Raw genomic sequence first — 23,014 nt, forward strand, 5'->3', positions numbered from 1 at the left:
GAGCGCAGCACTACGCGCGCTTCAGTGGCAATGCCAAGTCCAGCCATCGCCTCGGGCTGCCATCCCTCGACGCCTTTATGCTCTTCTGCATGACTTTTCTTCATCCGTATCGCTCCTCCCGTCATGTCTCCTGCCACAGCGGCCCCCCCTCACCCCCTCCCTTGACGTCCCCGCTCTCGCCAACACTCGTGTGCTCTGAGGAAGGGGGAGGGAGGGGAAGCCGCGTGGAAAAGGAGGTCGACGACTCGTGCTGAGTTGCCACCTTGACGTGAGAGCCAATCCTCTCCGTCGTTCTATCCTCGTTGCATAGGCGTGATCAGCTACGGCTGCAGACTGTACGCGTTTATGTGTTTGTGTGTGTGTGTCAACCTCTCTCGACGTGTTGTTGTGAAGAGGGAGGCAGAGAGGGGGAGGGGGACCGCGAACTGGCACACGAGCGCCGAAGGCCCCGTGTGAACCCTGGATCGATGCACGACGACGACCACCATCACCACCCTTCCCTCTCACTCCCCACCTCTCCGTGCCTCCGACCTCGCAGTCATCTGGGCTCTTTTCTTCGTATATTGGCTGCTCGTCTTCGCCCTCCTTTTTCGGGGGAGAGAAGGCGGAAGGGAGAGTCCGCTCAGGCCGGGCACGCCATATGTTAAAGCGTTGTTCATGACAGATGGCACTCGTGCGTTTCGTCGCGCAACAAGCCCGCACTTCTCTTTCTCGCGCTCGCCTTACTCACCGGCCACCGCACCACGCGCGCTGTCTCCCGTGCGTTTGAAACTATGGGTACGCATCATGTCACCTGCTCGCGTCTGAGCAGCGAGGTTCAGCCTCTCTCTGCCCCTCTTCCCCCTCAGAAGAGGGCGCACGGGCAGTGGCACCAGACGCCTCCGATGGCCGCGTGAAGAGGACGACGCGGGTGTGTCAGTCCAGATGACTACAATTCTCTCCCCCCTCCGCTCTCCCCACCCCCCTCCTCTCCACCTCACTACACTGCACACACACACACACACGCCCTTGTGTGTGCACGTGCTGGACTGTGTGCCGCGGAGAGCCGCTCTTCTGCATGTGTCTTGCGGCTTCTTTTTGCCTCGCCCTCATCTTCACACAAAGGTAGCACCTCTGGCGCACACTGCACTTCTACCCTCCTTCCGCCTGCTCCCTACCTCCGGTTTCACGCTTTCATGTGAACACACGCGTGAGTAGGTGTGTGTGTGTGTACATCTTGTGCGATCTGCTGCCCCTGCCCCCTCCTCGGCCCACTGCGCCACGCTCCAGAGCACACATTCTAAGGGAGGGGGCAGTTGTACCCGCGCCCTCTTCCTCTCTGGCACATCACGCCTTCCTTAGAGACGGTGTGCCTGCACGTCAGCGATGGATGCGAGCGCCACCTTCTGCAGCTTCCCGACACAAGAGCGGGGAATCCTGCTCGCCAACACGTACAGGCCCCTTTCTCTCTATGCCGCCGACGTGCATGTGAGCCTCTACGGCTACACCGCGCAGGTAACCCTCTCGCTGGAATATGTCAATGAGACCAACAAAGTGGTGAGAGTCATCGCCGCCTATCCGACACCGCCGTCGTATCAGCTGCAACGCACCTTGCTGCGGGGTCCCGGGAGTGAGATCAGCGCACACTCGTATGCGCCGCTGCGCTCACTGCACTCGGTCGAGGCAGGGGGCGCACTGTTCGCCAAGCCGCTCGCAGACGCGGCTGTCGACGCCGTAGCGACGCAGGGCGTGCCGTGGGGGGTGAATCCTGGCGAGTCCATCTTGATGAAGGCCGTGTACCACGTCCCCATCTCGGCAACGCATCGCACGAGCGAGGTTGCGTTCACGCTGCCCGCCTCGTTGATCCCGGTGGTGCAGCGGCCACCGGATGTGCAGCGAATGTACACAAAATTCCTCGACGCGCGCAGTCGGCTGAGGCACCTCACCCAGAAAAGAGGCTCCACGCGCGTCTGCGTTGACGCGCAGCTGCTTTTTCCGCTCCGAGGTGTCGTGACGCTCGAGAAGGGAGCCAAGGTCGTTCCGGAGATGGGCAGCGCCAGCTCCAACGTGAGCGTCCACTACATAGGCGACGCGTGCTTCCAGCTCACCTTCCATGATGACCTCCCAATGAAGGCGTGCATGCGGATGCCGCTCTGTGTGCGCGCACCTGTTGCAGCAACGTCAGAGCCGCTGCGCCTGCACGCCATTGCCGTATTGCCACCACCCATCTCTGCGCTCAGCGACTCCACTGCTGGGGCCGCTGCTGCGATGGTGCTCACCATCGCCCCGTCCCTCAGCGACTTGCCTATCAATGCAGATATCATCTTCGTGGTGGACGCGCACAGCGCCGCGGCGGGGGCGAAAGCAGCGGCGTCGGTCATGTCGGCGATTCAATCGCTGAAGGGAACGGAGAGCCTCGTTAATGTGGTCCTGTGCCGCGACGTCCAACGCGGCGGGGCGGTGTCGCTGTTGCCGGACGGCTCTCTCCAGCCCTCAGAGGTGCCGCACGAGTCCCTGCTGGCTTTCATGAAGGAAGAGGGCGCGCAGCTGTCCCCAGCGGGTTCCGTCACTCTCTCCCCCCACCTGCCCTCCGTCCTGCACGACATTATCACGGGGCGCGGTATCGCCACGAGCATTCCAGCTGGTTACGTGCGCAACATCATCGTCTTGTCCGACGGCGGAAGGCAGCAGACCGACGCGGACTCCGTCGCGATGGCCTGCGAAGTAGGCAACGCGCGTAGAGCCTGCCGAGTGCACGCAGTCGCCCTCTCACCCGCAGCCGATGCAGCGGTGCTCGAGGCGCTTGCCGAGGCCTCTGGTGGCCTCTTTGTGTCAGCAGCGGTGTCGAGTACCGGCGAAGTGGGTGAAGGTGCTGTAGACGAGGCCGTTCAGGCTGCCGTCTCTGCCGCGGCTGTTCCGTGTTTAGTCGATCTCCGCACAAAGTGGGAGGTAACGGAAGGTGGCGTCTCGGCGGCATCGACTGCAGCAGCGGCGGCGGCGCCGTCGCCTTTGCGCTTGGCTGCTGACGCTGACGGGGAGAGTAGCGCATGCATCCCTCTCGGAACGCAGCGAGTGCTCTACGGTCTCCTCAGCTCCGCGGACTCGCAGCTGACGGTGCGCCTCTTTGGGCGGGTAGGGGAGATGCGGTTGGAGTATACCGCCTCCTCCGCCGTCCGGCCGTCACTGCCGTCGGACGCCGCCGACGGGGAATCTGCAACGGCGTCCTTAATGTTGATGACCGCTGCGGCGGCGGCCCGCATCGCCCACCTGACGCAAACCTTTCATGCCACCAACGAGAGTGATGCACACGAAGTCATTGCCCTCTCCCAACGCTGCATGCTGCCCTCCCCGTACACTATCCTCACGGATGGTAGCAGCGGACCTTGTGGTGAGCACAAGATGGGTGGCGTTGTGCACCTGCCTTCGATACAAGCGGCGGTGCATGTTGAACTCGCCATCCGCGCTCGTCGCGTCGAGCTGCAGGCGGCCGCCGCTCTCAGGGCACCGCGCCTGGCGTGAGAGGCGTCGCTCAGCGGTGGGAGAGAATGCGCTTTGAGGGAGAGCGTCTGGCCCTCGCCGCGTCCACTGGCTGGAGAAGCCAACGTGTGGCGCGTGGCGTGGCGTGGGGGGAAGGAGGAGGAGCCGTCGTGTCGCGCTTAGGGAGCGGCCAAAAATGAAGGCAAAGCGACGGCCACGTGCGTTCGCATCGCACACCACCACCCACTACGCCCCCTCCCCCATGGCGGGGTGCACTCGCAGGGGCGCTGAGCTGCCCGCGGACAGCTCCACATGTATAGCAATCATTCGTTCAGCTGTTTCTAGGCAGCTCCACTTCCATATCGGGTGCACAACTGCGGCGTATCGCCCTCTGTCTATGCCGCGGTGTGGCCACCGGTTCCGCCTACACTCCTCTGCCTCATCTGCTTCTCTCGGCTGCGGATGGTGGTGCACCGCAGAAGCTGTCGCCTCTCTTTTATGTGGTGGGCAAGTGGAAATGAGAGAGGGGGGAGGAGGAGGGCACTGCTGCAGCTGCAGAACTTAGTGACCTATGCTGCGCTTCGAGGGAGAATGTCGTGGCCGTGGAATAAAAGGGAGCAGGCAAGAAGGGGGGAGAGGGCTGCCGGAGAGAAGTACCACACACACACGAACGTCGGTGTCTGTCTGTGAGCCCGTCACCTCACATGTAATCGAGAACATTAGCCTCCGCCCCCTTTCGCTGTTTTTTTTTTGTGTGTGTGTTGACGTTGTCGTTGTCGTCGTCTGCACATGTCGATGATGCGCGGCAGCGTGAGCGACTCAGAAGCGAAAGAAGTGAATCGATGCTGTAAGAGGGAAGAAAGAGGTGTGTATTGGGGGCATGTACTGTCTCCTTCACGGAAAGCGCGCTGTGGCGACTCTCGTGCATCATCTCCCCACCGTCACTACAAGTGTGACGCAAGGGGCGCAAGGGTGAATGGCAGCCGTCTCACTGCTGGAGATGGCGTGCAGCTCGATTCTCCCTCCTATCGGCGGAGGAGGTCGCGTGACGATATCGCGCCTTACCAGCCACGTGCGTGCGCATGCCTGTCTGCCCTCACGACGAGCAATTCTTCGTCATCTTATGTGGAAGGAGGAGGTTGGCTCTGCTGTTGCTTTCCCAAAACCTCTGAAACTCATGTTAACTTCTGGGCTCAATCCGATCTCCGCCCCCCCTCCTCCCTTCCCACTAAGACGCAGGCACACCTCTCAGTGCGCGCGTGGCATCTGATGGGGCCCAGCAATCTCGGGGCGAGAGGGCCGCCGACGTCAAGCAGCCCCTCTCTCCCCTTCATCCAGCGCCTCTGCCGAGCCACCTCGGGTGGCGACACGGTCAGGCACCTGCGGCAGTGGGCACGCCTATATCACTCACATGATGGGCAAAGGTCCCACGTCACACCAATGCGCCCCCGCCCTGCCCACACAGCCCCTCCCCCACTGGCTTGGGGGCGCCCGCGCCACACCATGGGAGCCCTGCTCCACGAGGCGATCGGGCACCACGATGGGTGCGGCTGTGAGGCGACCCGCGGCGCGGATGTGCGCGGAGCTTGGAAGCAGAGGCCGCGTCGAGATGGCCGAGCCTGTGTGCTGCTTTAGCGAGCGTGTCTCCGCAACCGCGTCGCACCGCGCCATGTGGGGGAGGGGCTGTGTGGGCAGGGCGGGGGGCCGAGCGGCGTTCGGCTGACGTCGTGAGGCAGAGAGTGGGGAGACGCCAGCTGAACATCCCCCAAGGAAGCCATCAGTCAGGAAGCAGGCGGCGCCTCTTTACCTGCGGGGCCGATCAGCTCGTGTGTGTATGTGAGGGTGTTTGGCTCGTCTGGGTTGTTGTCTCGGCGTTTTCTTCCCTCCCTCCCCTCGTTCGACGGCGGCACACCCCTGGTCGGCTCCGTGCTCCGCACACATATCAAAGCCACCTATCACTCTTCTCCCCCTACTCCCTCTCCCATCTGTAAAGGGCCCGCACCACCTCCGCCCTTTCCGCCATCACCAGCCCTCGAGACCCTCCCCCCACCTCTTCCACGCTCAGTGTTCTGCTGCGACCACGTCTCGCTCACAGGCGGATAAGCGGCTTGATGCCCAGCTCCGGTGGTACGTTCGTCCCGGACTATGGCACTGGAGGTGGTGGCGGCAACGCGGTCGCCGCATCCATCTTCGGCGACTCCCTCTACCGCGGCAGCAGCGTGGACGTGCCGGCGCAGATGGGCAACCCTGGCGTCGACGACTTCCCACGAGGACCCGCACGACGCGCACCGAACAGGAATGCAGCAGCTGGCGCAGTCGTTCCACTACGCCCCCTACGTCAAGAGTCTTCTGCTGTGGGTGCCGCTGATGCTGATACTCGCTCTAGCCCCATCGAGCGCATCTACAGCTGATGCCTCTAACGCGAGTTCGCTGCTGATACCCGTGTCTAGCGCGGCTGGGAGCGCTATGTTTGCGTGCGCGCTGCTGCTTCTCCTGCCCACCAACACGCTTCTCATCGAGTACGCCAAGGATCTGGCGGTGCGCCACGACAGCCTCTCTCTCGGCATCGCCGTCAACCTTGTCGCCGAGCACGCGGCAGAGTTGGCGTTCTCTCTTCGCGATGCTGTACACGAAGCGATCACTGTGCTGAGTGACGCCGATGCTGCTCGGGTGCGTCCTGATGAACCTGCTCGGTGTCCTAGGCTCCTCCATCATAGCCGCACCGCTGACGGACGGCGCCTCCGTCGACCTCGGCATCTCCTCCTGGACCGCCTTTAGCGCCAGCGGTTTGGTCTTCTCAACGGTCGTCTTTCTTTCGCCAACAGTGTACGGCGCGACGGTCCTTGGGCCCAACGCAGTAGGTCAGCTTCGTCAGGGCACGCCAGTCAAGCAAGTCGAAGAGCAGCGGACGCGCAGAATGCTCTTCGTCTCCCGCAGCCTGGCACTCTGCGTCTTGGCTGTGTACGCTCTCTATGTGTGGAAGGTGGTGCGGTCCAACAGCAACTATTACGTCTCCTCCGACAACCCCAACGCCCCATCGAGCCTGGTCTACGCGCTGCAGTACCACGACCGGCTGCGCAGCACGCGGGAGGTAGACCTCGGGAGTCGCTACTCGAAGCGCTTTGCCGTGACGAGGGCCCTGGCTTGTCTGGCGACGTTGGCGACACTGTGCTGGGTGCTCGTCGCGACGCTGCCCGCCACTAAGACAACGACGTCTCTCCCACTTTCCTTCACATTGGCCGTCCTTCTCCCGTGCGTCTTTGAAGCTGGCGGTGCGGCGGCGTCGGTACTCTTGTCGCAGGCCGGCAGACCCGACATCGCCGCCGGCATCGCCTTCACGTCCATCGTGCATCTGTACATGTTTGTTCTGCCAGCTCTGGTGCTGGCAGGCTGGCTAATACTGTAGGCGCCCCTGGAGCTGTCCTTTCACCCCTTCCTAGTCTGCTGCTGCTTCGTCGCATCGCTGGTGGTGGCGCAGGTGATGTCGTCCAACCGCGTGCGGTGGCTGGAGGGCGTGGCACTTGTGGCACTTTACGCATTGATCGTGTGCGCCTGTCTGCTCGGTCACTGGCACCTGTGCATGCATGTAAGGTACCACGACTCCTCCCACCAGCACTATGGCTACTAAGCAGGAGGGCGATGACGACTCATCGCATCTGTATGTGCCCTACTGTGTGCTGCGAAGCCTCCCGTGACGGTGCCCTGCCAGGCACGATGCACTATAGATGAGTCACTGTGCGTGTCTGTGTTCGCTTGCGCATGCGTCGGTGCTTTTCCGTGGTCATAGAAGAAGAGAAGAGGCAGTTCGAGTTGGCGACTCAACACTCGGTCGTTCATATGGCAGAGGCACTCACACGACATTGGGCAGCCCCCCACCCACCCCCACTCCCTCCGTGAAGAAGAGGCACTGAAGGAGACAGCAGAAGAGGCAGCTGCAGCATCAGGAGGGCATACCTACATCACACTCGATAGATGTGCGTGTGTGTAGCCGCATGTGGCCCGCGTGCGTGTTTGATTTGGGGTGGGCTACAGGTGTTGTAGCTCAGTGCATGTAGACCGTCTGCCCTGACACAGAAGCACACTCATCACAGCGCCTTCTGCGGCCTTCACCCAGCACCCTCCCTCTCCTGCGTCTGCCCCGTTGCGGTCTACAAGGATCCCCGACAGCTGAAGACTCGGGCTCCCTCCCCACTCCCCGCTCATCCACTTAGCTCGTCTGCAACGCGCCTCTCCTCGCCCCCCTCCCCTTCCCTTTCTCTCCCTCTCGCTCGGCTCAGTATCAATAGATAAACAGTGAGGGGCGTGCCCTTTGTGTTGTTTTTACTTCCCCTCTCAAGTTCCAACGAGCGGGAAGGCGGCCCAAGCCTACCCGGAGACGAGCACGCGTTCCTGTTTTCACCCTCTCTCTCTACTTGGTGCTCTCTCGGTGACGCGGCGAGAGACGCTGTTGGCACGGCTGCACATTGCGTCTGTGCTTGCGCCTTTGCGTTAAGAAGCGATTGGGCCACTCTCTGTTGTCTCAACGAAGGATACGGTGAAACACACACAGACACACACACACACACACTCCTCCCACCCCCACCCCTGGGTATGCTGACGGGCGGCTTAGATGAGCAACTTTTGCACCGCTGCTGCGTGCAGCTCTCGGCGCCGTTGGTCGACCCCACAGTGCTGAGCACGGAGCAGGGAAATGCGATCCGCTTTGCAAAGCAGCACGCAGCCGCCCACCCTCGCGAGGTCGCCCGCGCGCTTGTCTGGCGTGTCGTCGACAGCGCAGATGACACGCTCGACCAGTCCGTGAACGAGGACCGCGCCGGGGCGTGGAGCGTGCTGACCGCCGTGGTCGCTGAGTGCGGTGACTCGAAGAGCGAGGTATTCCGCACATCGCTTGGCGACCATCTCGCCTCCCTCCTGCCGTACCTCGTCGGCTATCGCTGGTTCACGTCGGTGCGCAGCATTCAGGAAGACGGGCTCCACAGCAGCGCCGAGGCCGTTCTCCATTACGACAAAGTTGTTCCGGCGTCGCTGATCAACGGCTTCAGTGCTCACAATGTCGACGCGAACGCGGTGGCCATGATGAGCCGGCGCTACCGCAGGTACCTCGCCGTGTGGAAGTCTGTGTGGCGCCCAGACGTGTACCAGTCACTGAAGGATATGGTCAAGCGCGTCGAGGCGACCGGCAACCTTCTGCCCCCCGTGGCCGAAGATGTGCTAGTCGTGCCAGACGGGTATCGGGAGAGCCTGTGGCGGCTGCGCCGTACAGCACCGCGGCCGAGCATTGCACTCGAGCTGCTGCGTAACTATGGATGGCCAATGACAGTGATTCCGCGCGAGAACAACAATACGGTGCGGGCACCGACCTACGTGCTGCCGAAGACAGAGTCAGAGCTGCGCCAGCTGGACCCGGCGATGCACCCGACAGTGCTTCAGTGGCTCAAGACAATGCACCAGAAGCGCGGCGGATGTGCCGGGTGTGATTCGTGGGAGCACACGGATGCCCGTTGCCCGTGCGAGATACCCTTCTGGCGCTCCCCGAGCGATGAGAGCGCCATGAAGACCCATCGTGCGCTGGTCGCCACCGCCACCGGCGGCGCGGCGCTTCCGGATTTGACCTACGTGCAGTCAGCCCGCGTCCTCTACGCATCGAATCTTCGGCTGCCACTGCGCGTGCCGGAGGCGCTGGACACCATCACGAAGCTCATCCGCGACGAGAAGCCCTACGAGGAGTTGCTCGCCGCCTTCGACACAGTGCGCGGTGCCGTAACGGGCCCACGCGAGCGGCACGCCTTGTGGCGGCACGCCTCCTATCAGCTGCTGCCCTCCAAGACGGTCTTTGCGAAGCCGCACGATGAGGCGCTGAGCCCGTGCATGAAAAAAATATGCAGCCTCTTCCAGAGCTCGCGTCGCTTCCAGGAGTGGGAGCAGCTGGTGGGCGCGGTAGAGGTGCTCGACATGTGCTTCCGTCGCCGCGACGTCTGCAGACGCACTCGCCATAGCCTTGACGAGGCGCAGGCAACGATATCTTTTTTCTTCTGTCTGGTGGACGGCTCCCTCGCCGCGAGCTTCAACCCTGCCACGTACGCGCGAGTACCGGAGGATGTGGAGGCGCTGGCCCCACTCAAGGACAACCTGTGCCGCGTGTGCCTCGAGCCGTTCCACACAGCGGTAACCTGTCCTCTCGTTCGCGAAGACGAAGAGGCTGAGCATCGCCGCTACAGCACCGGCAACAGCGCAACAAAGCCTCTTATCGAGGAGTGGGACCTGCAGGTGGCGCGGCGCGTGCTAGAGGACAACGAGTGCCTCTTCATGAAATACCCGGCGGAGGCGTACCGACTGGCGGCCGCGATGGAGCGCATTGACAGGGACGACCGACCTGCGAAGGACTTCCGTAAGGCCGAGCTGCAACTGGCGGTGAAACTCATCCACGAGCGGCGCGTCGCTGTGTGCCCTCAATGCAATGTGACTGGGCACAGCCTGCGCAACTGCGAGCGCCGCGCCTACCGCGCCCTGAGCCGAGAGTCTCTACGGCCTATTGACGTGCGCCTCGATCCCCACAAGCTCCGGCAATGTATTCGCCGGTACTCAACAGAGGACGTCGCGCACGGCGAGCTGCTCGATGCCATGGACCTCTACGGGCGCGGCACCCATCTACTCCCCACGGCCTTCATGAAAGCCATCCGCGAGATGGACGACGCCCGCATCCCACTCGCTGCGGCACGCTACGCGACAGACACAGTGCAGAGCTTCCTGCTCTTCAGCAACTCCACCGACCTTCTGCAGCACCTTCGCCAGTTCCGAGCCGCCCGTTTCCCTGAGGTGTGTGTCTTCTGCGACTCGTACCACCACCGCAGTGAGGACTGCGCCCGATGCCGTCAGGACGAGCGCGGGTACCTGCAGGAGCTGCGTCGCACTAGCCTGACTCTGTGGACGTACCTGTTGCACCGTGACGCTTATGATCAGCTGCTGCCGACAGACTACGTACGAGGCAAGGAGAGCGTGTTGGCGCTCGTTGACCAGCTCGAGGCGGACTACCGCCCTGGCGGTGTTGGCCGCTCACGCTTCTTCAAGGATAACGACCTGCCTGACATGACACCTGGAGCCATGCTGACGAACACATACGCGTCCATCACCGACACTCCAACGCTGACGATGACGCCCGCAACGGCGGTGGCGGCGCCCATTGCGGCAATAGAGGCCGCCATGGCCGAGACAGTTGAGACCACGGACGGCGGGGCAGCGCTGATTGGGGGCGAGGAGGACGCTCTTGGCCACGAGCGTGTCGTTGGCGACGAGGAGCACCGAAGCTCGCCGTCGTCGGGGGCGCTGTCAGAGGAAGAGCAACTCGGGAAAAAGCGGCCCCGTCGCAGTGGTGACGACGAGCAGGCGGATGCGGACCCGCTAGTGGGAGAGGAAGCTGGGGTGCACGAGGGTACGGTGGAGGAGCCACACACGGCACAGGCGCGCGTGAAGCAAGAGGCGCAGTGACATGGCGCCGGGCAAGATGTTGTGCATGATGGATGTACGGAGTGCGAAGACGGCAAATCTGACGTTTTTGGGGCGCAGTCGCTGCGTTTCTGTATGGCGCACCGAGTTAAATTGTGCACGGGTGCGCTTTAAAGGAAGGGGGCGACTCGGGCATGCCTTTATGCAGAACGGGCAGATGTTGTTTCGCGTGTGTGTGTGTGCCCTGAACGCCGTAAAACGAAAGCACAGCGAATTCTAGGCGGCGGGGGACGGAGCACCGCCACAAAATAGCGCGCTCGCTGAGCTGCAGACGTTCATTAGCGCAAGGGCACCACCGCAGTCGAACGAGAGGCGGACCTACTAAGAGATGCCTCTTGTATAGGCGGCGGTGACTCACCGGCTCGTGTGTTAGTGAGAGTGTGTCGCGGGGCGCGGAGCGCAAGCATGAAGCGCGCCCCGTATTAGTCGCCCATCGTACGCGCCTTGCTGCTTTCAGGGCGTGGGCGCATCATGGAAGGAGGAGAGATCGGAACGCGGTGCACCGCTGCGGTGCTCGCCTCCGACGCTCCTTCCCCCCTCTCTCAAATCGGTAGTGGTGTGCTTCCGTGACTTTCCCCCACATCACCAACACCTCAGCCTCTGCGGCACACACACACACACGCGCGCAAGCACGCACGCACGCCTGTGACTGTTGCGGTCTCGCAACTAACGCAAGAAGTTGTCCGCGCTATGAGTGTCTCAGTCATACTACCAGTGAACACGCGCGCACGCACAAACGCAGACGGCAACGAACAGGAAAGAGCGACCGTAACGTCATTAAATACACGCATGCAAGTGGGTTCAGAGTAGCCGATCTTCACCACCCCACACGCACGCACACAGAAACACCCTCACACGCACACCATCTCTTCCCCCGCTTCGCCCGCCCCACCCCAACCCTACAGCCCTTGACTGCGAGTCGTCGTGCTGCTGTTCACACGGAAAATGCAGAAGAAACTGCTGTTGTTTGGTGGCACTGGCTTTGTCGGCTCGCTGGTAGGGCAAAAAGCACTCAGCCGCGGCTACCACGTTGTCATCGCAACCCGTGGTGGGGTACCCCCACTCGGCTCGCCGATGCACACGCTCTGGAGGCGTGTGCGCATGATTGGTGGGCCAGCTGCCGTGCAGGAATGCCTGAGGGGGGCCACAACGGCGGCTCAGGAGTCTGTGGGGCCATCCCCTGCTAGCAGCACTAGCGGCAGCACGCCCAAGCGCCTGTCAGCGGATGAGGTGGCCAAGACAGTACATCAGGTGGACGAGCAGAACGCGCTTGAGTTCGTCAGTATCGACGCCACGAGCAGAGACCAGGTGTTTCACTTTCTGCATGACCACCCAGATGCCACGGCTATCGTCAACGCTGTCGGCCTCCTCACGTGCCACTACGAGGACGCGCGGCAGATCAACGGAGATGTTATGACAAACATTGCGGCTGGCGTCTTTCACCCGAAGCTTGTGCAAGCAGTTCAGAAAGTGGTGTACGTGTCGGCGGAGCCGTACAATTTGTACTCGCCGCGCATCCTCGGTAGCAAGTACCTCTTGAAAGGCTACTTCCACGGTAAGCGCATCGGTGAGAAGGCTGTGCTGGAGAACCTTGGCACGAAAGGCGTTGTACTGCGCCCCAGCTTCATCTATGGCACGCGCCACGTCCTCGTCACCTCCGCTGCGAACCCAGACGCCGTCAGCACGCTCTCCCTACCGCTTGGCTGGATCGGCCGACCATTGGACAAGTTGCTGACAGCCGTTGGCGGCGGCAAGCTGCTGATACCCCCGGTGAGTCTGGACGTGGTAGCGGAGGCGGCCGTGCGCGCGTGCGCCTGGGCGCATGAGCCCGGCATGGATGTCCACGGTATCTGTGACGTGTACCGCATGCATGAGATTTGCGATGCCGTCGACCCGTTGCTGCGCTAGGTCAGCTAAGGTATCACGGCCGCACCCGCTGCGTCGACGGAGGCGAAGAAGCCCCGGGCCGGCGCGTAGAGGGAGCTGTATGCCAATAAAGTGACGCAAAGGTGTGCATGTGTGCCCAGGTGCGCGGGTGTCGGTGGGTACAGGAAACAACGAAGAGACCTGCGCGGCAGCCAGGGCGCGCACGCCTCCTCTCTGAGAAGGGATGGAAGTGCATGTGCACCCCCCTACTGCACCTCGATGGGCAGCGCCGGCAAATGTGGGGCGACACAGCAGGAGAGGTAACACGTGCACTGAAAAGGCTGCGTCCTTGCTGCTGCCGCTGCGCCTCAGGGAGGACTCACCCTCACGCACACACACACGCATTGAGAGACAGAGAGAGCGACTTTGTATGCACTCACTCACTCACCATTCCTCTCCGCTTGCACATCCCCTTCACATGTGTCAGTGCGTTGCGCAGACAGTCACACGAAACGGCGACTGTGTGCGTTTGGTCCTGCTTCCCGCATTGTATTCGCCGCCACGAAAAGGCACTTGGGTTCGCACCTGCACACACACACACGTCCACCGCACCGTCCTCCTACACCGCAGTCGCTCCGGCTCGCTTATCTGACGCCGCTAGCCGTGCTGCTGTGTAGCTCATGATGCAGTTCGCTCAACCAGCCAGCCGGGTCGTCCGGCGGTGCCGGGGAGACCCTGCCCTCTCCCACCTCCTTCGACGACACGTGTGGGCCTTGCCCGTAGCCAAGACATCACCTGCTGCCCTCTGCATAGCACTTCGGCGCCACTCTCAGCAGGCAAGCCGCTGGCTGAACAAATTGCGCTACGGCGCTGATGATGCGCCGACGATGGGGTCGTGGGACAGTGCCTACGAGGACAGGACCCTGGACACACGCCAGCTCTACTGCAAAGCCCTCGTTCATGCCTCTGGTGGGAGTCGCCTGGCGCGCGACTGGATTGCAGGCTGTGCCGCTCTCACCAGTCCTGACCCATCGCTTATTTGCACAGCGCTGCAGCACAATGCGACGCAGGCGGATGTAGAGGCACTACGAGAGCACATCATTGGGCGTCTGCTCGCGCAGGAAAGCCCCAAGCGAGGCGACCGCAGCGGCGCATCGCGCGAGAACGAAGTGCGAACGAAGTTTGACGGGAGCGAAGAAAGCGAGGAGGTGGAGATGGAGCCCTACACGGGTGACGCTGCGGCTGAGGTGGCCGTAGCATCGAACTCTGCGGTGCCATGTAGCATCCATGAGGGCAATGACGAGGATGGCACCGGTGAGGTCGCCTCATCGCTGATCACCTTGGAGAGCATCCGCAATGCCGAGCGCTATCTCCTCCAGCACTCGCGTGAGGTTCGCTGCTTCATGTACGATGCCATGACTGCGAGCCTCTTCCACCGCAACAACGACCTGCGCGCGGTCGAGGCGGCGCGGCGTCACACTTTCTGGGTCGGCTCGGCCCTCTTCGGCCTTTCTTTCGATGAGCTGACGGAGCTTTGGCGTCTGGTGGAGGCTGAGCTGCTGCTGAAAAAAGAGAAGCTCAAAGTGCTCGGGCAGCCGTGGGGTGAGTAGCGCCCCAAAATGGCGCGATGCATCCCTCTCGCAGGCCTGTCCCTGCCCCCGACTGTGTGGGGGGGGGGGATGGGTGTTGAGGGCAGAGGGGGTACGCACAGTGCCGGACCAACGGCGGTGGCTCTCTCCCCTGCACCCGCTGTCCTCTATCACACGTTCTCAGCTCCTCCCTGTGCTGCATCGTGTACTCGAGCATGCCCATCAGGCAAGTCAAACACCTCTCACAGCAGCGCCATTTCTTTTCCGTCACCCCCCCCGCCCATCGATAGTACGGGGGGGAGGCAGAAGAGCGCATGAGCTGGCGTGGAGCATCCAATGGGCTCTTGTATCCTCGCGTGTACGGACCAGCTGACAAACAACTGAAGGAGAGGCAGAGAGCATAGAGACATTGCACGAAGGGCCTTCATCGAGTCGTGCCGTTGGTTGTCGTCTTCATCTACTTCGGTCCTTCCTCCGTCTTCACTTCATCGAGGCCTCAGCCAACGTGCTGGCGGTGCATATGCGCTCACGTGTGTAATGAATGGACCCCCTTGCATTGTGGTGACCTAAGATCGGCCCAGCACGACGCCAAATCGTCCGTCTTGCTTCTCTGTGCGGTCTCCCTCCCTTGGATCCTCTCGTCCTTCTTTACCCCCCTCCCCCTCTCTCTCTACACATACACACACACGCCGCGTGGCAGTGCCTCCGTACTCTTCATTTCTACGCAATCCCCCGTGCCGCCACCAAAGCCGCTGGTCAGTGTAAGAGCCCACAGACGCTATCGCTTCCAATCACATCGCCATGTCTCACCGGTACGACTCTCGCACGACCACCTTCTCCCCTGAGGGTCGCCTCTACCAGGTGGAGTACGCCGTAGAGGCGATTCAGCAGGCCGGTACCGTCATTGGCGTCTGCACGAAGGAAGGCGTCGTGTTGGCCGGTGAGAAGATGGTGCCACACCCCCTCTTCGATAGCGAAAACATGCAGAACACGAATACCAGCGGGGAGAAGGTGTACAAAATCGCAGAGCACATCGGCTGCAGCGTGGCGGGTGTGACGTCGGACGCTTACGCTTTGCTCAACTACGCTCGCCTTACGGCAGAGCGCCACCAGTACGCCTTCCAGGAGCCGATGGCGATCGAGGATCTATGTCGCACGCTGTGTGACGAGAAGCAGCTCTACACGCAGTACGGTGGCGTGCGCCCCTACGGCGTCTCCTTCCTGCTCGTTGGGTGGGACCGCTACTACGGCTATCAGCTGTACTCCACCGAGCCAAGCGGCGACTACAGCGCCTGGAGTGCGTACGCGATCGGCCAGAACGACCAGGTGGCCCAGTCACTCTTGAAGAAGGACTGGCACGAGAACATGACGCTGCAAGACGGCATGCTGCTGGCACTACGCGTGCTGAGCAAGACGATGGACACGGCGAAGATCGACCTCGAACGGGTGGAGGTGGCGGTGCTGCACAGGGTGGCCGCGGCGAGCGTGGATCGGCTGCTGGATCCATTCAAGCACCAGCCCAAGATGGCGCCTCAGTTCCGCATTCTCTCCCGTCTTGAGCTGAAGCCGCACGCCGAGCGAGCCGACCAGGCCAGGGAGGCGGAGGAGCAGGCTGAGGCGGAGCGACAGCGCCAGCAAGAGCAGGCTCTTGAGTCGTAAGGCCTCTGCGAGCATGGGGAGAGGCGGGTGGCTCGTATGTATGCGAGTCCATCGAGGCGCAAGTAGCGGGAGAGGGAAGGAGAGACGGGGGACAACGGAGGCATCAGCACGCGGTTCTGTGGCGGAACGGGGAGCCACCGCTCGCCGATGCATGTATACACACGCACGCATACCTGTACGCGCACCATTCTCCCCCCACCCCACACATGCACACACACACACTCAACGGCACACATGCGTGTGATATGGGGAACAGAAGGGCCGTCGCTCTCCCGATAGACATGCCGAAACTCCCCCTCCCCTCCGCCTTCATCATGCATGTGTGTATGTGTTTGGGTGGGTGTGGGTGTACGGCTTCGTGTGGGCAACGGAGAGCAGTCGTCAACGCTCCCCCTCTCCTTCCTCCCCCCACCCCTCCCCCCTCTCGTTGCTTTCGCCATATCCCTCATCTGTAAAGTGTGCCGTCGAGTCCGCGTGCAGGCGTGTGCGCTGAATGTATTCCGCACCTCTTTGTTGCTGTTGGGCGTTCATTCCTCTTCTAGCCATGTTTGTAGGGGCGCCTGTGTGCGTGTGTGTGTGTGTGGAAGGGGGGCGCGAGGGAAGCGCAGGGGTGGTATTCGGCTGCGTACAGAGACGGTCGTGACGGAGTCATCATAGCCAATGTAATGCAGAACGGGGTGGTGAACAGTATGTCTCGCCAAAAAGAGGGGCGTACCGGGTGAAGGAAACGAGCCAGCAGGGGAGACCACACCACGACACCCACACCTACACCTACGTCCACCTCGTCAGGCCCTGGAAACTGTCGATCCCTCTCTCGGTGGGTGGGTGAGCGAGCTTGGACACGCCCTTCCTCCAGTCCGCAACTCTCCTAATGCGCATCATGCGTGATCGCCGAGTAGGCAATGCAGCTAAAACAAAGCAACGAGCCGGTCGCAGCCTGTCTCTCACCTCACTCTGGCACACTTCACATCTCCGGCTCTCCCTTTCCCCTCGCTTTCAATGCAGCTCCATCTCACACATACTCAGCAATGGCACGCAAACACGCGTATACATGTGCGAATATACCCATCATGTCGCCCTCCGCACCGACTCGGGCAGTGGACACACGCTGTGCAGCAGCTCTCCAGCTTCCCTCGACGTATTCTCCGTGGCCATCGCTCACTCCCCCACAAGTGAACTGATACGCATACCACTGCCCCCACCCCTCCCACACGCTCACTGGCACATACGATCATCGTGCACTCTTGCCGCTTTCCCATCAACTCCAACCTCACCCCTCACCCCGCTTTCAGCCGCATCGACCGTCACAGCTCTCACGCCCACCGCCAAAGAAGAGACACGCGCAGAACGTTTTTTTTCTCCTCTGCCTGTCTGTCTGTACGATTGGGGGAGGGAGGGAAAAGATGTGAAAGGAAAGGGCGGGGCAAAGAGGGACGAAGAGTCACACATCCGTACACATACACACGCAAACAGGGCTCTCCCCACATTCTCACCTCCTCCTCATTGCCTGCTCCGATTGTTATGTACTTAATTATTTCTTTACTGTAACTTCGCCCCGTGCGCCCACTGTTTCTTCCCTTTCACATCCAACTCTGCATGAGCCCCCCTCCCCCTCCCTCCCGGCGCTGCTGCTTCGTCTGCCTCTCGCTGTCCCTTTCAGGTGCATTCCGCGCCCGTCACTCAGTCGGTGTGTGGCCCGTGCGCCTCTCCGGTGCTCTTCAGGTGCGTGTGCGTTCGGGCGTGTGCCTTTGGTTTCGGGACTCGATCAAGTGCGCCTCGCTGAAGCACAACGCCTCTTCAACACCCCCTTTGCACGCACGTGTGTGTGAGTGTGTGGGGGGGGGGGTCTGCTGCCGCTGTCTCCGCTTCTGGCGGGTGCGTGCTGTCTTCCTCCCCTTTTTTTGCTGACATCGTTGCCTTCTTTGAATAGAAAAAAACGGCACGCTGTGCAGCACAAAAGTTTGACGTGTTCATCATCGACCTCCGCGTCTGTGCGAGACGCTCGATCTGCTGGCTTGTGTGCGTGCTTTCCTTTAGCGCGCGCACGGAGCATCGGCGGCAGTAGCGGGGACGACGCAGATACATATATATACAGACACCTCTCAGCAAGCTGAGCATACCCAGCAAGGGCGCGAGAAGGGGTATTTCACGCACGGGCCAGCGTCTCTCTCTGCTCTCACTCTCCCTCCCTCGCTCGCCCTCCTCAATTGCGTCTCGCCATTCGCCCACGGACCTCCCCCGCCTCTCGCCCGTCTGCTCGACCTCCTCGTAGCGCTTGCGTAGCTTTGTATTCGCCTCCCGCGCCCCTTTTCTTTGCCTCGCCCCTTTCGCACAGACTTATCGGCATTCGCGTAGAGAGAGAGTCTGCGTTCGTGTCTCGCCACTCCTGTGCAGGGGGGAGTCTCAAAGCGCGCCTGCGTACAGCTTTGCGCGTGCGTTCGCAGGTCTCCCTCTCTCCCTCTCCCCGTGCGCGTGCGAGGGTGAGGGTGAGGGTGTGGAGAGCGCGTGAGAGCCGTTGACTCGCCGTCCTCAGCACCGACTCGCCTTGAGCTCTCCGCTTTTGTCATCTCTGTTCGACCATCTCGCGCTGTTTTTTCTATCGTTGTTGTTTCTTTGTTCGTCTCTGTCTCTCATTCTCAGCGACCAACGCGCTCGCCTGCCGCGGCCCGTGTGTGCGCGTGTGCGTCCGCGCGTGTTCATCCGCAGCTGTTGCCTCATCTCCCCAGCCCACCTGTACTCCCGGTTGTCGCTTTCTTCTCCCTTTCCTGCACGCCACAGATCGTTCGACGCCGCCACCGTCGCACGCACGCCAGCTGGGATGCGCCATGTCCCCGAACGCAGTGCTGCTAGAGATGATGCAGACGCTGCCAATGGCAGCTCCTTGGGCGTTGGCGGCATGGACAATGAGAAGAAGCCACCCACCCCTCCCAACGGCACGTCTGATCGCTCGTACCGCCATGTGGAGCTCATCTTTCACCCGGAGCTGCGTCGCACCAAGGAGGTGATTCGGCGCCCAGAGTGGGTGCGCCGTGCTGGCGAGTGCGTCGCCCATCGTGGCTCCCTCAGCGCTGTTGCACTTTTTGGCATCATGTTCGCCAACTGCGTTGGCGGCGGGTACGGTTTCGAGGACGGCATCGGGTCAGCTGGTCCCCTCATCACGCTTATTGTGTGCGGTATCTTACCGTGGATGTGGGCCTTCCCTACCGGCTTGGCTGTCGCTGAGCTCTCCACGGCCGTGCCGAGCAACTCGGGCGTGCTGATGTGGACGAACGCAGCGTTTCCGCCCTTCATGTCGTTCCTGTGCATTTTGGCGACCGTCTTCATCACCTTCATCGGCAACGCCACGTACCCGAACCTCACGGCCGAATACGCGCAGCAGCTGGGCAGCCTCCAGGTCGCCCCGGTGGTGGGTGTGAAGGTTGGTGTGGTGGTGCTCTGCTGCATCCTCAACTGCGTTGGCGTCGAGATCGTCGGCAACTCCTCCATCATTCTCTGCATCATCACCATTCTGCCCTTCATGCTGCTTACGTTGATTCAGCTCTTCTCCAAGGGCTTCAACAAGGCGGTGCTGCATGTGGATGTGAAGCATGTGAAATGGGCAGACTTCTTCTCGATCATCAGCTGGAACTACGCCAACATCGAAAACGCTGGCGCCGTCGTGGAGGAAGTCGCCAACCCGCGCAAGGCCTTCCCAAAGGCCATGACGATGCTCATGCTGAGCACGTACGTCGGCTACGTCATGCCGATGCTCGCTGGCGTAAGCGCCATGGGTGTTGGTCAGGACTACTCGCAGTGGCAGGCAGGGCACTGGCCCGAGGTGGCGAAGGTGATCGCTGGCGACTGGCTCAAGTACATGCTGTTCGTTGGCGCACTGCTTAGCGGCATCGGCTTCACTCTAACCAGCATGTGCTGCACGAGCCGGCTGCTGGCTGGCATGGGGACAATGCAGATGTTCCCCAAGAAGATATCGAGAGTTATCGGTTACTACCACCCGCGCCTCGGCACGCCCATCCCAGCCATTCTCATCAACGCTGTCGTCACCCTTGCCTTCAGCGTCACCATGGACTTTACCAGCGTTGTATCACTGTGTCAGTCGATCTACTGCCTCCGCATGCTGCTGATCTACGCGTCGCTGGTCAAGCTGCGCATCGACTATCCGAACCTTCCGCGACCCTACGCTCTGCCCTTCAGCACGTGGAAGACGGCGCTGGTGCTGCTGCCGGCGGCGGCCTTCTCGCTGATGGCCTCGATAGTGTCAGCCATGACCTCCTTCGGCATTGGCATGGCGCTCGTTGGCTTCGTCGTCGTCGGAAGTGGTGTGTCGTGGCTGTACTGCCGCATCTTCGCTCGCGACGGCTTCCAAGGCGTCATTGTGCAGTGTGAAGGGTCCTCCGGTGACGACGCAGAAGCCGGTGCCAACGGGGTCTCGCTGAGTGAGGGCGTCTTCTACGCGGACGGCGAACTCAACGACGGCCACCCAGTGGAGGACCTTCTGCTCGGTATTCTGCCCATGCCTCCGGTCGCAACTGAACCGGTCATGTCCGTCACGCCGCCGCGCGGCAGAGGAGGAAGCCCTAGCGAGCCGCACATGCATCGTAGCATGGCCAACCTCGACGCCATCAGCAGTTGCGCCGGAGAGGAGATGATCGGCGTCGAGTCCCCAGCGCCGAACGTCGCCGGCGCGGACGTGGTGTTTCTGAGCAGCAGCAGCAGCGCCGCGCATGCGGCGGCGAGTGGCGCCACCGGCCGCTCGCCAATCCTCAGCTTCTCTAACTACAAGGTCCCCACCAGCACTGGGGCGGCCATGCGTCACCACCGCCGCACCCGCAGCCTCGATGCTGGTGGTGGCGAGGAGAGTGGTGAGGAGATCGATATAGTCCCCATGGAGCGCAGCGGCGGTGGCTCCACATCGCCCGTTGCAGGCCCGTCGGCACAGGTGTTGTCAGCCTCGCAGCAGCCACTGGCGGTCAGCCCTCTGCAGGTCCACCTTCGTACGCCGGCGGCTAACAGCCGGAGCAGCAGCCGAGCACCAACGCCAGACAGTGGCTGTCGCAGCCCGGAATTGACAAGCGCCGTGCACATGAACGCGATGCGGAAGCCGCCGCCTCCCCCTGTCTATCCATAGCACCGCAACTCCTCGACTCCATCGCAGGTGCGAATGGGTACGGCGCACAGCTGCACGCGAGGGAGTCATCTTTGGTGCTGGTGTAAGTGTGAAGCTATGTTGCGCGAGGGCGCGCCTCTTCCCGGCCGCTGACTCCCCTTCGCCCCCTCCCCCCTCATTCTGTTTGCTTTATGCGTGTGCATATGCGTCGATGCCTTCCGATATCCACGGGTGCGCCTTCGTCTCCTTCGGCTGTGTGCTTGTGGTACTCGCGACGGCGGCGTCGCTGCTGCTGACCGGCTCGCGAAGCTTCTATAAAAGGGGCTCCTGGCGTGCGGGTGCCGACACGTGCATGTGGAAATGAGCGGAGGCCTCTGTCTTTCTTTTTCCTCGCGCGCCACCACCTCGTCCGTCTCATCCGCTCCATCTTTGCGCCGTCGACGTCACTTCTTTGATGCACCTCATCTCAGATGGCCGTGGCTGTGCGGCTGTGGGTCGTTCGCTATCGCGAGGCACTTCGCAGGCACATGCTGTGCGGCTCTGTGCACCAATGCGCGCACGCACGCACCTACACGCGGGGGGAGGAGGGGGGCTGTACACGTCCTTCCGTGCATGCGTGCGTGCGCCTGAGAGAGAGAGGGGGAGGGGTGACAGTCAGAGGCAGCGAAGTGGCGGGCAGTTGAGCACACGTCATCTCAGTCGGCGTGAGTGAGTGTGCGGAAGAGAAAAAGGGGCTGATGGATTGGGCGATGGAGGCGGCAACTGTGGCGGGTGGCGTACGGTGGCGCAGCAGCAAACCGACTTCGTCGTGCGTGTGTGTGTGTGTGTGGTGAGACAGCTGTGCTCACGACTCTTCCTCCACTCCGCACTCGCGCGCGCACACGCTGTCTTTCTCTCGAGCGGATAAGGCCTATGCGCCCACCTCTGTCGCTTGTGTACACCTTCATCTATGCATAAGGCATCTCCCGTGTGCTCCCAAAAGCCCCCCTTAAATACTAAGAGACAGCAGAAGGGGGGACGCAGAGAAAGTAAAATCGGTGGCGCGGCACCTGAGCCGCCGTGGCAGGGAGAAAAAAGGGGGCGGATGAGCGACATGCGCCTGGAGGCGGTCGGTGCTCGACTGCTGTGCGCTGGCCTGCCCTCGCGGAACTTGCAACGCTTTGCTCCACCGTCCGACACCATTGTGGCAGGAGGAAAGGCAATGCGCGCGCTGCTATCAGCTCGGCTCTGTACTCCTCTGCTCGGCTCGGCACGCCTCGACACTCTCTTCCCCTCACGGCCAGCACAACTGTGGATGGCCTCTGTCCTTTCTCATGTAGCAGCAGTAGCAAGCGCACACGAACGCCGATACATACGCGCGCCCACGTGCATCTTCGAACCGGTCAATGCACCACCACATCCTCCGAGCAGCAGAGGTGTCGACGACACCCCTTGTCAGCCACTGCGCATCCTACGAAAAGCCCTTCTCTCGGGGCACCTTCCTCGTCCTTCACCCGCCCCTCCCTCTGATGGACGGACGAACTCGTGGCGCTGCGCCGTCTGGTGAGCTGGATGCCACATCTGCGCAGATGCCGGGCCGCTCGCCCTTTTCTTCTTATAGCGACAGCAGCGGCGGACCCTCTCAGCGACGACGATGAGTGCCGTCGGGAAGATATGGCCAGCGCACGGCCACCTGTCCGCCGCTTCTCTCCCCCTCCCGGCGACAAGGCGAACACCCGCCTCCGGCTTATGGGGCAGTGCTGCTCTCTGCGCCGAAACCGTCTCCGGCGCTGCGGTCCCGGAAGAAGCGACAGGCGCGTGCGACGGGGATGGGACCCAACATTCGCCGCTTGGCCCA

The 23,014-nt window shown here is 61.9% G+C and overlaps 7 protein-coding genes across 7 annotated transcripts; all 7 read left to right on the plus strand.

Annotated features, from left to right (window-relative positions):
* Nucleotides 1–1,365: 1,365 nt before the first annotated feature.
* Nucleotides 1,366–3,498, plus strand: LSCM1_04827 (uncharacterized protein; the record flags this gene model as incomplete). Its single annotated transcript, XM_067322315.1, has 1 exon — nt 1,366–3,498. One exon carries the CDS (start codon nt 1,366–1,368, stop codon nt 3,496–3,498), a length of 2,133 nt encoding a protein of 710 aa, XP_067180088.1.
* Nucleotides 3,499–6,115: 2,617 nt separating this feature from the next.
* LSCM1_04828 (uncharacterized protein) lies at nt 6,116–6,862 on the plus strand (the record flags this gene model as incomplete). The annotated part of the gene is made up of 1 exon (XM_067322316.1): nt 6,116–6,862. The coding sequence occupies one exon, from the start codon at nt 6,116–6,118 to the stop codon at nt 6,860–6,862; it is 747 nt and encodes a 248-aa protein (XP_067180089.1).
* Nucleotides 6,863–8,046: 1,184 nt separating this feature from the next.
* Nucleotides 8,047–10,941, plus strand: LSCM1_04829 (uncharacterized protein; the record flags this gene model as incomplete). Its single annotated transcript, XM_067322317.1, has 1 exon — nt 8,047–10,941. The coding sequence occupies one exon, from the start codon at nt 8,047–8,049 to the stop codon at nt 10,939–10,941; it is 2,895 nt and encodes a 964-aa protein (XP_067180090.1).
* A 963-nt stretch (nt 10,942–11,904) lies between these two features.
* LSCM1_04830 (uncharacterized protein) lies at nt 11,905–12,867 on the plus strand (the record flags this gene model as incomplete). Its single annotated transcript, XM_067322318.1, has 1 exon — nt 11,905–12,867. One exon carries the CDS (start codon nt 11,905–11,907, stop codon nt 12,865–12,867), a length of 963 nt encoding a protein of 320 aa, XP_067180091.1.
* Nucleotides 12,868–13,508: 641 nt separating this feature from the next.
* Nucleotides 13,509–14,435, plus strand: LSCM1_04831 (uncharacterized protein; the record flags this gene model as incomplete). Its single annotated transcript, XM_067322319.1, has 1 exon — nt 13,509–14,435. The coding sequence occupies one exon, from the start codon at nt 13,509–13,511 to the stop codon at nt 14,433–14,435; it is 927 nt and encodes a 308-aa protein (XP_067180092.1).
* A 780-nt stretch (nt 14,436–15,215) lies between these two features.
* LSCM1_04832 (uncharacterized protein) lies at nt 15,216–16,073 on the plus strand (the record flags this gene model as incomplete). Its single annotated transcript, XM_067322320.1, has 1 exon — nt 15,216–16,073. The coding sequence occupies one exon, from the start codon at nt 15,216–15,218 to the stop codon at nt 16,071–16,073; it is 858 nt and encodes a 285-aa protein (XP_067180093.1).
* Nucleotides 16,074–18,891: 2,818 nt separating this feature from the next.
* Nucleotides 18,892–21,198, plus strand: LSCM1_04833 (uncharacterized protein; the record flags this gene model as incomplete). Its single annotated transcript, XM_067322321.1, has 1 exon — nt 18,892–21,198. The coding sequence occupies one exon, from the start codon at nt 18,892–18,894 to the stop codon at nt 21,196–21,198; it is 2,307 nt and encodes a 768-aa protein (XP_067180094.1).
* Between the last annotated feature and the right edge of the window lie 1,816 nt (nt 21,199–23,014).

This window comes from Leishmania martiniquensis, chromosome 14, assembly GCF_017916325.1.
Source record: "Leishmania martiniquensis isolate LSCM1 chromosome 14, whole genome shotgun sequence".
Lineage (NCBI taxonomy): Eukaryota > Euglenozoa > Kinetoplastea > Trypanosomatida > Trypanosomatidae > Leishmania > Leishmania martiniquensis.